Source organism: Mustela putorius, unplaced genomic scaffold (assembly GCF_011764305.1).
Source record: "Mustela putorius furo isolate JIRA1106 unplaced genomic scaffold, ASM1176430v1.1 tig00000228_pilon_pilon_pilon, whole genome shotgun sequence".
Classification (NCBI taxonomy): domain Eukaryota; kingdom Metazoa; phylum Chordata; class Mammalia; order Carnivora; family Mustelidae; genus Mustela; species Mustela putorius.
This window is the reverse complement of record NW_025421322.1, coordinates 36,821,020-36,833,446: the sequence shown is the minus strand read 5'-3', so window position 1 is coordinate 36,833,446 and position 12,427 is coordinate 36,821,020. Positions and strand designations below refer to the sequence as shown.

General features: G+C 52.8%; 1 protein-coding gene across 1 annotated transcript in view; it reads left to right on the top strand.

The window, feature by feature from the left end:
* The window catches only part of FAM135B (family with sequence similarity 135 member B), a 275,652-nt gene that overhangs the window by 183,229 nt on the left and 79,996 nt on the right, over positions 1-12,427 (top strand). Inside the window, exons 5-7 of the mRNA XM_004743599.2 lie at positions 1,925-1,995; positions 6,305-6,478; positions 11,076-11,202. Coding sequence (XP_004743656.1) covers positions 1,925-1,995; positions 6,305-6,478; positions 11,076-11,202 — 372 coding nt within the window. The remainder of the gene's footprint in view (positions 1-1,924; positions 1,996-6,304; positions 6,479-11,075; positions 11,203-12,427) is intronic.

Here is a 12,427-nt window from a genome sequence, read left to right as displayed (position 1 = left end):
TCATTCTGGAGCCTCCTGGAATTAAATTATTGAGACATCAGTAAAGTCGTAACCAGGCTCAATCTAGCCACAGCTCATCCTGGCCCGGGATTCCTCTCCTGGTTCCAGAGGATTTGCAGCAAGTTTAAAACTGGAGCTCACAGTGAATCGTTGCTAGCTGGCGTGCTCAGGAGGTGGTTAGGCGGCCTTCCTTTGCCAATCTCACTTCCTAGGAACGGGTGGCAAGAGGCTCCGTTGCTTGGGTTGTGTGTACGAAGCAGGGTTTGCGATTATGCAAAACAAAGCTAGAAGCGGAAGTTATTCATAGCACTTGGATCCAGCAAAATGTTAACTTTTAAAAGCTTTTTTTTTTTTTGAACAAATTTTAAAACCCTGGGGACCTAAAGATAAATTCCATCCATATGTCTCTGCTGAGCTATGCTTAACCAGGAACGTGTTTCCAGAGATGCCTTTGGGTAAGAGACTTCCACCCCTGTGGGATGAGGACATTTGCAAAGAAACAAAACCCAAAAGGAGTGGGGGTGGAGAAGAGCTTTATTTATTCCTCAGGATACATGAATACTTTCTATGTGGCAGGCTCTGTTCCAGGAGCTGGGGATCGAGAATGAATTAAGACTACTCTCTCTCTTAATGGTAACTGATTAACAGGACACGAGGCAAGGAAATGGCCAGGGGGGTTTGGCCACAGGCCAGTTGGGGACTCTCCGTGAATGCGGGGAGCCTGATCCAAACCGGGCTTCTAGATGGCAGCCCTGTGCTGCCAGATCCAGGGATTTTTTTGTTTTTTGTTTTTTAATAGAAGCTGGAGACTTGTGATAGAAATGTGAAGTTGCCTGATTTTTGAATGTTTGCAATTTGTGAGTTGCAACTTGCAGCTTTGTGCAGACTGAACAAAATGTGTCTGTGGATACAATCTGGCTCACTGGCTTCCAGGTTAGAAACCTGAAGCAATTGTCATAGGCAGCATCAAATGCTGAGAGAGAAATTAGAAACCAGCATTTTGCGGGTTTCAGGGACGAAGAGCTCCGGCCAGTCGGGCATGGGGAGGAGCCGGAGTTCTGGTCCAGGAGCACAGTGCTTACCTGGGTTTCTCCACGGAGCAGGAGGAGCAGGGGGATCTGGTTTTTGGCAAGCAGTCTTCCTGGAGGTGGCGGGAGGGTGTTCAGTTTGGGAAAAGAAGAATGAGGGGTGCCAGCTTTTAGGTGTCTGTGGGAAGCTGGCAGGTAGAACCAATACATCCCTTTGCGGATTGATGAAAACAGGAAAAGGTACAAAGGAAAGCAGCTGTGGAAATGCCAAACTGTCCCAAAGTGTCAACGGTTGAGTGTAACAGACCTCAAGACAAAAACAAAAGCTCTGCTTTCTCAGGAAGCTGAGCCACCTTGGGGAGTGACTTCACTGTCCTGAACGTCAACAGCCTTCTCTGGACACCTGGACAGTGGTGCCCAGCAGGCGGGCGTGCCTAAAGGCAGAGACACTGTCACCTGCACCAGCGTCCCATCACTAGCCAAATAGGGTTTCCTGTGGGCAAGTTCACAGCTATGCCCACTTCGCAGAGCAGATGTCACGGAACACTTCCCTCCTGCCTGAAAGGATACCAGATCAGATCCGTTGGGGAAATAAAGTTCTCTAAAGTCCTGTGATAGAGCAGACTTAAAGCGAACTTATTTAACTTTTTTTTTTTGCACATTGACTGACCCCCTACCTTTGACTACGTAAGTCTCTTCCTTCTGTTTTCCTGGGAATACACACAGATCTCCCCTCATCTGGGATTCCACGGAATGTGCATGGGAATTCCGCTTTACAAATGGAGTGAAATTAACCTTGTGGAGAGAGGCTTGTCTTAAACTGTGAGAAACCGACCAGCCACATTTTTGATCTGGACCAGATCTGACCCTTAACTCCTCTGTGCTTTCTCTTGCAGGTGGAGGAGGCGCTAAGTGAGGTCGATTTTCAGCTCAAGGTGGATCTGCACTTTACGGACAGTGAGCAGCAGTGAGTGTCCCTGACGTCCTGAACGGTGGGCCTGCGGTTTCCTCCCTCTGGCCCTTCCCTGTCCCTGGGGCACCTCCTGGCCCTGAGTCTTAGAACATGGCTCAGAAACTTGGTTCCTGACAGCTAGAGTGGCCTCCACTGCCACAGCCCACTGAGTCACGGGGCTGGGGTGTCCGTGCATTTTAAGCCGGTCGCTCGCGTGCTGCGTGCACAGAAAACAGCCGGCCCGCTTGCCTTCATTATCTGGCGCCATCTCGTCGCTGACACCTCCATTCGTCTTCAGTGCAATATTATTTTCATTAGGTCTTTAAATGAATGACCATACTCTGAAGCAGCAAGTCTCAAGGCTCCCTCTGAATCCAGGGAGATTCGGCCGGGATTCTGCCTCTTTGTACTAAATGTCCGCTATTATGTTTCAACTCTCTGAAAATTGAAAATCCATTTATGGGTAACCTGCTGAGTAAACAAGCAGGAGACAGCGGCTTTTCTTCCGGGAACTGCTTCCTTCTCGGCCTGTGCTGGGGCCTCCTCTCCTGCTCGGGCGAGCTGTCAGCCGTAGGTTCTGTGAGGTCAGAAGGGGATGGTCCCTGTTTCTGGGATCATAAGTCCAGTCAAGGGTATTAGCAAAACTGCAACCTCTCATCCGGTTTCTGACCTCTTCTTTGCCCTCGTCCCCGCCTGTACCCCACCACTCCCAGCCCCAGGCCAGCTCAGGTCAGGAAGCTCCTGGTGCAGAGGAGGGACAGCGGGCGGCTTCCTACTTGTTTCTGCCTCCTTCCCAGCTGGGGTGTGTGGACCTTGCAGGGTCAAGTGCGGTAAGGAGGAAGGAGATGGCGCGGATGGGGGGGTGGGCAGGGGTCATGAAAGGCAGATTTAGTTGCTCTTGGGGTATCCCTATACATTCCTTGGGGATCTTGAGACGTCGGTGATCCGATGTTTCCACACCTTGACAATGGACATCTGCTGATGTGTAGATGGTCACATCTGGTGTCCTGGGCGTCAGGAGTATCTGTCCATGGTCCTGCCATGGGGTCTGGGCTTAATAGCACAGATGCTCCTTCTTGTCTGGACCCAGCCCTTCTGGCCGTGCATTTCCCTCATACCTGCTTCTTATTCCTTCGTGGGATGGTGGATGCTTGGGAGATCTTATTCTCCTCACAGCATCCCCATGGTTTATTATTCTACAGCCATACTGAACTCAGAGCCCCTGTAGGAGACTGGCTTTCTTCCTAACCTAGAGACTCAGAAGTGAAGCTCTTGGTTCTGGTCTCCTCTGTCCCCTCGGACATCTGTGATTTCTGTCTTTCATGCACCTCATTCGTCCACTGGTATTCTCTTCCCATGCCTGCTTCCTTCAGAAACACCCATCTGTCACTCCGTGGTAGACATTTCTAAGTCGTCAGAGAATCCTACCCCTCAGCCTAGAAGTCCTGCATCCCACCAGGCCGCCTGAATGATAGCCATGGTAGACCCAGGAATTGAGACCATCTTGCCATCAAAAGAGTGGTTAACAGAAAGGGACACAAAGCACATGAAATTCAACATCTCACACTCTGTGCTCATCAACCACGAGATGCTAGTCAAGTCTCAGAACGTTCCTACATCTCAGCAGCCTCATTTATGAAATGGACATTATTATACCATTGGTTCCTCATGAGTCTGTTATGAAGATTAACAGAGACAACATCTCAAGTGTGTGGCCGGCCTAATCCATGTCTTCTTCCTCCTTGTGGCTTCCTAGATGCACACGGGTCGAGGGTTCCCTATGTCCCTTCCTCTCAGCAACACAGAGCACTTAATCACAATCAGAACAGGGGAGCTTCATGGACTATAAGATTAGCTAAGAGGAACAGGAAGCAAGAGGCTGGCGAAATTTCTAATGCCATATTTTTTCATTTTCATAAATTGGATTTAAGGATGAGACAATGTCTGTAGCACATCCTGGGGACACATATTAGACTTTGAAACATGACCCAGGCAGAGGCGTCTTTAGAACCATGTAGACCATAGTGGAGACCAGTTGGAGAAGCACCGTGTACAATGTCAGGGATTTCGAAGGTCTCATGACCCCCATCTCCTCCAGTGGTTCACTGTGGGCAGGACGATTCTGTCCCCAGGGACATTTGGGCAACATTTGGAGACATTTTTGGTTGTTACACACAGGGTGCTGCTATTTGAACGTGATGGATAGAGTCCCTGGATGCCAATGAAGATCCTACAGGGCGCAGGACAGCACCCCAACCCCCCGACAGACGGTTATCCCATCAGCCTGCTCTCGTCTTCCCTCGGGCTCGCACCTGCTCCACTGTGAAGGTTCACGAGCATACGCCTGCGAAGGGACAGGGAACTCACTCCTGCCCATCAGATCCCATTCTGTCCCTGGGCAATTCTGCCTATGAGGAGATTCTTCTTTATTTAAGCAACAAGTCCTTTTTGTGTGCCTTCCCTTCGTTCCCCTGGATTTTAATCCATGCAACCACTTAGAGAAATTCTCAGTCATCTTGACCCTTTAAGATCAGGTAAACAAGACTTTTTGATAAAGTCATCTCTTCATCTCTAATTAAATATCAGGGCTCTTTCTCTATGTTTTGGGCTTTTTATTTTATTTTTTTGAAGTTCCTTTATATAAATGCAGACACTGTCCGCTCCGTGCTCTCCAGTTTACCTCCGTCCTTTCTACACTGAAACCACTATGGACTGATTTTTATCTCCATTGATTGGTTCTAGCCACATTTTAGAGCACAAAACAGCTATCACCTCTTTTATTCTGAGGTCTTTGCTCCGATTAATGTGACTTAAATTCTTTTTTCATGTGTTTGACACCTTTACTACCCTGACATGTACTTCCCCTCTATTGTTCTAGCCTAAGAATATCTCTGGGATTCCCACAAGCCTGTGTATGAATGGATTCCAATACAGTCCGGTAGTACAGAACGGACTGTGTGGTCAGATGAATGTGGGTCTGGCATTCTGGTTCTGCCTTAGGACCTGGCAGCAGGCGGTTCACTCATGCTGGCTTTACTTCCTTGTCTGTAGACGGAATGATGCTGGGAAAGACCTCACATGATCATCATGTGGGTTAAGGGAAAAGCAATGGATTCCGTTCATGGTAAAGCCACAGTACATTGTTCTCAGAATCAAAGTGACTATAAACGTTAATGACTTTCAGAGGCTCAGGAGGGATCCTCCTGGCCCCTTCCAAACCATGCTTCTCCTGGGGAAGAGAGGAGGCCCTGTTTGTGGTCTATTCATGGAGTCACACAGGGCTGCTGTGATTTGGGTGTTTGGCTTTCTTTTGCACACAAGGCATAAGCAGCAAAGATTCCAGGAAGCAGCGTTGGGGCAGGTCCTGGAAGTTTGCTGCCCTTGCTCTCTCTGTGTCTCATTTCCCCATCTGTGGAGGAAGCAGAAGTTTTTCTCTGAGCTTCTGCTCTACTCATGTCCATCCAGGCTTCCCAAGTGCTCTGGCTCAGAGAAACTTGGAGAACCTGAGGGATTAGTTACCAGAGCTTGAGATTAGCACTGGAGGAATTTTATTTAGAGAAGAAGCAACCCTATTTTTGTCACCAGAGGCTCTGTTGGACCTTGCCTACCAGCCAGTTCGTCTCTTGGGAATCAGACAGGCACCAAGGACAAAATGCTAGAGCAAAGGTTGAGGAATCCATGATAAAAGTGGTCAGACTATTTAATCGGTATGCTTTTGGACTCATACACTCTTTTGGCCAGACAGTTATTCTCTTCAGTAAGCAAACACTGGGCCAGCTTCTATAGTGTGCAGGATAAGATGCTAGGTGTTGGGGATAGAAAGGCTGATTAGTCACATTTCCTGGCCTTAGGAGCTAGAGATCTAGTAGAGAGCACAAACTTAGAAAGGAAGTGCTTTCCTGCATGTGGGGGGAGGGGGAGGAGCAGTGGGGGAGGGAGAGGAGCAGTGGGAGAGGGAGGGGAATAGTGGGGTAGGGACACCATGGACGGCTTCTGTGTTGAGATGAGCCCTGGGAAGGGTCTGAGTGTGTCTCCATCACTGGCCTGGTAGGGGGCTTGGTGTCCACGCCTTGGAGCCCCTGGGCTGCCGAGAGAGAAATAGCTGTGTGATGCCTCCTGACTTCTTTTTCTTCTTGGACACGGGGTTTCTTCATCTGCCAATCACAGGAGAAATGATTTCTACTAGACAGGGTGATTGTAGGGATTGACTAAGATGATGTGCGCGTGATGGTGGGCCCGGGGAGAGGCTGTCGTGCAGACCTGTGTGAGTGACAGCCGGGCCGGCCCGCCGTCACTCAAGTGCACGCACTCGCTTGCCTTCCAGGCTGAGGGACGTGGCGGGGGCCCCCCTGATCAGCAGCCGCACACTCGGCCTACACTTCCACGCCTGGAGGGGTCTGCACCACCAGGTCCCCGTCATGTTCGACTACTTCCACCTGTCAGTCATCTCGGTGACCATCCACGCCGCCCTCGTGGCCCTGCAGCAGCCCTTGATCAGGTAGGAAGCGATGACCATGATCCCGGAGGTGCAGGGGCACCCCTCTGCCTTTCTTGTTACGCTCCATCCCCGGGGCAGCTGGGGGGCTCTGGCCTGGCTGGGGTTGGCCGGGCCGACCACAGGAGCTTCTCCCAGGCTGACTGTCAAGGCTCTGGGCCTCCCTCAGGAGTTGGGGTGAGGTGAGCGGGGTGGGGGAAGGCATTGGGACTCAGGGGTGCACGGGCAGGGAGCCAGGGGCTGAAAACCTGCCAGCAGTGGATCATACCTGGACCCCGTGCCGGGCTTTGCTTATTCTAATGTTGCCTTGGCTGAGAAGTCCCCGCATGTCCCTGAGACACACTGTTTTTTTCACTAAGCCAGGAGCCCTCATACGGCCCAAGCGCAGAAGAGGATGCGGCCAAGCCCGGGGCAGGGGCTCTCTCTCTGCTGGCCCCTCCCGGGCTTGCTGTTTGTTCCAAAGCAGGACCCTGAGGTTTCAGAAATGCCACAAGTGGAAGAACAGAGCTGGTACCTTGTTGGGTGCCTGGCATGGCCAGACATACGCCAGGTTCCTTCGAAACCTTGCCCCTGCTCACGGGCATGAGTTGCTTGGGTGTTCAAAGGGATATTCACAGAGAGAATCTTGTAGACTGGAGTCCTGGGAAAGAGCTAACCTTCCAGGGTCCCTTCTCAGGACAGCTTCTCCGCACTGGGAGTTAAAATGCCTGTGGGGCACACTGCAGTCCCCAGTGATTACTGTTGGGTGAGGCCCAGGTTGGGGTCAGTGAATAGGGAAGGAGGAACCTGGATCCTGGCCAGGTGCCATGGCCAGGAGATGCTGCCCATGGAGACCTTCACTCAGTCCCTGGGCCTCTTGGCCGAGCTCTTTCCTGGGCTGTGTTTGCTGATGGGTTTAATTCAGACACTGACCTTGAATGGTAGACGGGGTGCCTATGTATCAAGTCAACAATAATTCCCAAGTCAAGAAATGTTGGCCAGAGAGAGAAAAGCTCAGTGGACTAAAAAGCTTAGTTTCTGAGAGCAAAGGGGGCCCTGCACAGGGTAGGCCTTGAGCAGCCTTGGGTTTTGAACTGGGGAGAGTCTTTGGGGGGTGGTTTTTAGCTTAGGGCCCGTGAATGGAGCCAAGGACACTGGAGGTGGAGAGAGCTGACGTCGTGGGCTGTGTGTGCGCAGTGTCTGGCCCCTTGGCCCTGCTGGCAAGCGTGAACAAGTGTGACCTTCTCCTGCCCACCACGGATTGAGCTCCTTCATGGAAACTAGCCCTCCGGAAGGGAGCCCATGGGACTAACTATCGTTCCTTCTCAGCACCTATACTGGAGGCCTGCTGTGCCCCAGGAGTGGTGTTAGGACCCACCCAGTAGACCAAGGAGTCCTTGCTAAAGACGCTTCCCTCCGAGAATGCAGAATCAAATGGAGGGGGCCCCTCGGCTTGGATGGCATTATCCTACGGCAGACGTTGAGCAGAGTTTGACAGAAAACATAGCGGAAGCAAACGGAAGCAGACCCAAATTTGGGAAATCGCAGGAGACAGAGTCCAGAAAGCAGCAGAGGAGACGGTATGAAGGCCCTGCAAGGCTGTCCACCGCCAGCTGTGCGCTCTCTCTGCGGCTCGGCAGAGAGTGGCCTTGGTGCAGACACGAGGTCACAGTCCGTCTGCTGTCAGGGATGCAGGGCGGATGGCCAGGGGTGCTGTGCGAGTCGCCAGCCCCGAAGGTCCACCCCTGAAGGTGAGCCGAGAGCCCGGCTGGGAAAGCAGAGCACCCTGCAGGCTGTTCCGGGTCCCAGAGACGGAACTCCTGATGTCTGGGACCTCCAGGTACTTTCTGGGGGTCCCCAGAGAGGTATCTAACCTCTAAGAGTTTCAACATCAAAATAGGAACGGGAGAATCGGAGGAAGGAAGGAAGGAGCGAACTGAAGAAATGAGTAGGGTTCTGAACCCAACAGAAACGAAGCGGGTACCACAAGACGAAGCTCACATCATGTGCCACACCTGGTGAACGCGGGCTCAGTCACGGTGGGCGCCCTAAGCTTTAGTCGTTTCTGGAAAGGCCGGGCCAAGAAGTTCTGGGATGAACAGATTGCATCCGGGACCCTGAAAGTCCTGGAGCCTGGCGAGGCAGAGATATCTTAAGTACCTCAATCCAGTTCACTGTGTAACCCATGTTGGGAGCACGGTGCACGACGGCGTTCGAAGTCGGCTCTGCGGCAGGAGGGTCCCAGGTTCTGTCCTGAGCCTCCTGCTGATGAAGCCTGTCAGCTCCAGCAAATGACTTCTGTTCACCGAGCTTCTGCCTCAGCGCATGCCAGGAGGGTCTCAGGAGGATTAAATGAGATCGTACACGGAGAACCCTGGGCCATGCCTTTAGCGGATTCGTATCCCGGCAGTGTCTACCATGTTGCAGGCCCTGATCTCGGCCCCCTGGCCAACACCTCATAAGCACATACTGAGCCGAGCAAACTGTAAGCGTGGGGAAGAAGTAGTTCTGCTCTGGGGAAACCAGGACCAGCAACCAGCCTTTGAGCTGGACCCAGGGGATCAGAGATTGTGACATCGAGAAATAAACTGGGGAGGGTAAAGGTGACATTTAGCGGTGTAGCTAATGACATGGTACAGAACTGAGAATCTGTTTACTGTCTAAGAGGCAGGGAAGGTTTTGAGCAAGAGCCTCCCTTGATAGAGACTGTTTCGTGAAGATCCCTCCAGTGGCCAGAGTGGGCTGGGCTGGGAGTGACATCAGGGTAGAGGCAGGAGGACACGCTAGGGTCCTGCTAGGAGATTGAGTGCTCACAGTGAAAAGCAGGGGTTCCTCCTCTTGCTGCTGGGAGCACTGATCCTATATAACGAGGACCTGGGATCTGGAAACTCCTTGTAGAAAATGTAACCTCCTGACAGAACGAGCTCCTTGCAAATCAGACGCGGCCGAGAGGAGCACACAGAGCCACCCCGCGCCAGAGCCTGGCTCCTCCCGGGATGGGGGTAAAAATAGAACTGTCTTCTGTTCTCTGGATTTTACAGGAAGGATTTCTATTAGTTACTCACAGTGGCTGGGAACAGAGGGAACCCTTTAAAACGAAGGGAAATACCTGTCAAGTAGGGAGAACTAGAGTTTTTTTTTTTTTTTTTTTCCAGAAAAGTGAGTTTCACAGCATCAGTGAAATCCAGTCAGGAAGAAGCAGGTGTGCAATTAAAATTTAACCTCAAAAGACCTTCCGCCTTTCCTGAAATACCCCAAAGAGAACCTGATTTTTGCACCTTACATGAGGAGAGCTGGATCTCATGGGAGGGATTCAATCCGTTGGAAAAGCTGATTAAGCCCACCGTTAAGTGAAATAACCAGTCCTTCCCGTTACGCATTGGCCGTCTGTCCCCAAAGGTGTCGTGAGCGTCACAGCTCACGCACACATTGTCTGTTTTTTGGCAATGTTCCCTTTATCCGTTTGTAGTCTGTGCATTTGCTTTAAACGGCAGTTCCAAACAAATCAGGGTAATGATTACGTTACATGCATTAATATTTGTGGTGTTTCCACAAAAGCCATGTAGACAGTCACCATGGTGTGAGAGTTTATTGCATTTGTGGTACTATGGACAGCAGCTGGAGCATTTATGGAATCGTGACTTTTTGCCTGATGCTGTCCTTGAAGCTACTTTGGGCTACGCTCAGGAACCCTTAGAGCCCTTGGGGAAAGTGCTGGGACCCACCTTTCCCACCTTCAGAAACACCCAGAGGCTAAAAACGTATCCATGTCATTTAGCTTCTGGGAGCTCTGCTGGGCTTGGAGCCTGGGGACACCAGCCTCACTGGCGGCCTCTAACCTCCGGGCCCTTCTCCGGGCGGATCACCTCCAGCTCGTCGTCGTCCGCCCAGCTGGCTTTATGAGTGCTCTCTGTGCTCACTGCGCCGAGCCCCCTTCATCCTGTCCCCTCCGCGCCCCTCCTAGACCGAAACATCTCTGCGGAGAGGCCACGGCTGCGCCCTCCGGCCCCCCTGCCGTCTAACGTTCTGCCCGCTGCGGGGCGTGCGCCTGGTACATATTTGCATAAATGAATTAAACGGAAATATAATGGGAGCTTTCGTTCCCTGTCAGGAGGGTAAGCAGGAAGGCAGATCGTCGGGTAGACTAAATCCTTCCAGGATTATTTCTTGAGCACCTGCGCCGGAGGGGGGTGTCGTCGCCCCTTCCTCTACGGGAGGACAGACGGAGGCTCAGGGAGGGGCAGGGCTGGAGGAGCTCACCCCGGACTGTGCCCCGAAGTAGAAGCAGGACCCAGACTGGAGCAGATGGAACCCCCGTCCTTCTGGCCTGGAGCCCACCCGCCTGCCCCTCCAGTCCCGTGGCCTGGGAGCTCTCAGCAGGCATGTGGTTGGCCATCAGGGGTATCCCTTCGTCCACAGAGCAGGACGTGTGCCATGTTACCTCCCAGGATCTCACGGCAATTGTGCTGCCTTTTCGGGTCGGCATCCTGGGGGCGAGGGGGCCACCTACTTCTAAATGGCTAATGTCACAACGCCCCACTAATGGCCCCAGGGGGCTGAGCTCATAGCCCCACGCCTTTCTTCACACTGTCTTTCTCCTCTTCCACCCCCTGTCTTTCAGCTTTACCCGTCCGGGAAGAGGCTCCTGGCTTGGTAAAGGCGGGCCAGACACGGGACCAGAGCCGTCCAGCCTCTCTCTGGAAAACCTGGTCTTCGGAGCGGGATACTGCAAGCCGACTTCTTCGGAGGTAAGGTCCACACGGGATGTGGCCTCAAGGCCACCCTCAGTTCTGCAGGCGTGGTGTGTGTCCCTAACGCTCTCCTGTCCATCCATGCCTGCCTTTTTGTAAAACATATCGCCAATGCCAGGCTCTGGGGCAGACGCCGGCCCCAGGGTCCCCACACACATCTCTTCTGGGTGGTCCCCCGTGAGGGCGTGTTGTGAGGGCTTTCCCTTGGCCCGTGTGGGAACCTGGAAAGTCCCTTGGCCTTGAACCGCTTTCACACCCCAGTTCCGTCTCTGTCTTGCTCACTTTTCTGGGCCTCCGTTTGCCCCCCCGCCGGGTGAGGTCACGGAAACGTAATTATCTTCCGGGGTGGCGTGTGTAGCTGTTGCTATCATGAAGGTAAAATTCCTAGCCCAGAGCTTATACTCAGTAGGGGCTCAGCAAATATGCACACCCAGACCTTCCCATCAACACCCATCATTACGCTCTGTGAGGTGCACGTCTTTGGCCACACGCAGCATGGCTGCCTGTATCTCTCCTGAGCCGACACAGGATTATTTTTATCAGGGACCTGTTCAGAAAGGACCAGCCCGTGTGAGTCTGGCTTCCCTGGAGAGACGGAACCAACAAGAGATAGAGAGATGGAAAAATGGATTATAGTATTTCCAATGACATTGACATATTTATGTATATACGACGTGAGACTATAAAGAGATCTGTTGAGAAGTATTGGCTCACATGATGTTGGAGACCTGTCCCCTGCCAGCTGGGGACCCGGCAGAGCTGAGCCGGTGGTGGGCTGAGGTCCAGTGTGCAGCCTGAGGTCCAGTGTACAGCCTGAGGTCCAGTGTGCAGACAGGAGAACACTGGTGTCCCAGCCAGAAGGCAGGAAGACATTCTCCCACTCAGATTCCTCGCGGGTTGGGTGACGCGCATCCACGTCAGGAGGGCCACTCCGTACTCAGCCTGCCCACCTCCTGCTGCCAAAGGGGGTCCACACTGTCCTGTGCAGCCCTGCCCCCTGCTCCTGGTGCCCAGCCTAGCGGGGCCTGGACTTGGCTGGCTCTCCTGTGAGGTCAGCTCTCCCAGCCTGAGCCCCAGCCAGGAGGCCTGGCTGCAGAAGCGTGTCCTGGCCTGGCCGGCAGTCATGCGTCCATCTGGGCCAAGCCTCTGTGTCACAGGAGAAGCTGAGGAGTGGGCTGCCAACCCTCCTGCGTGACAGGGGACCCAGACCAGGACAGGGTTC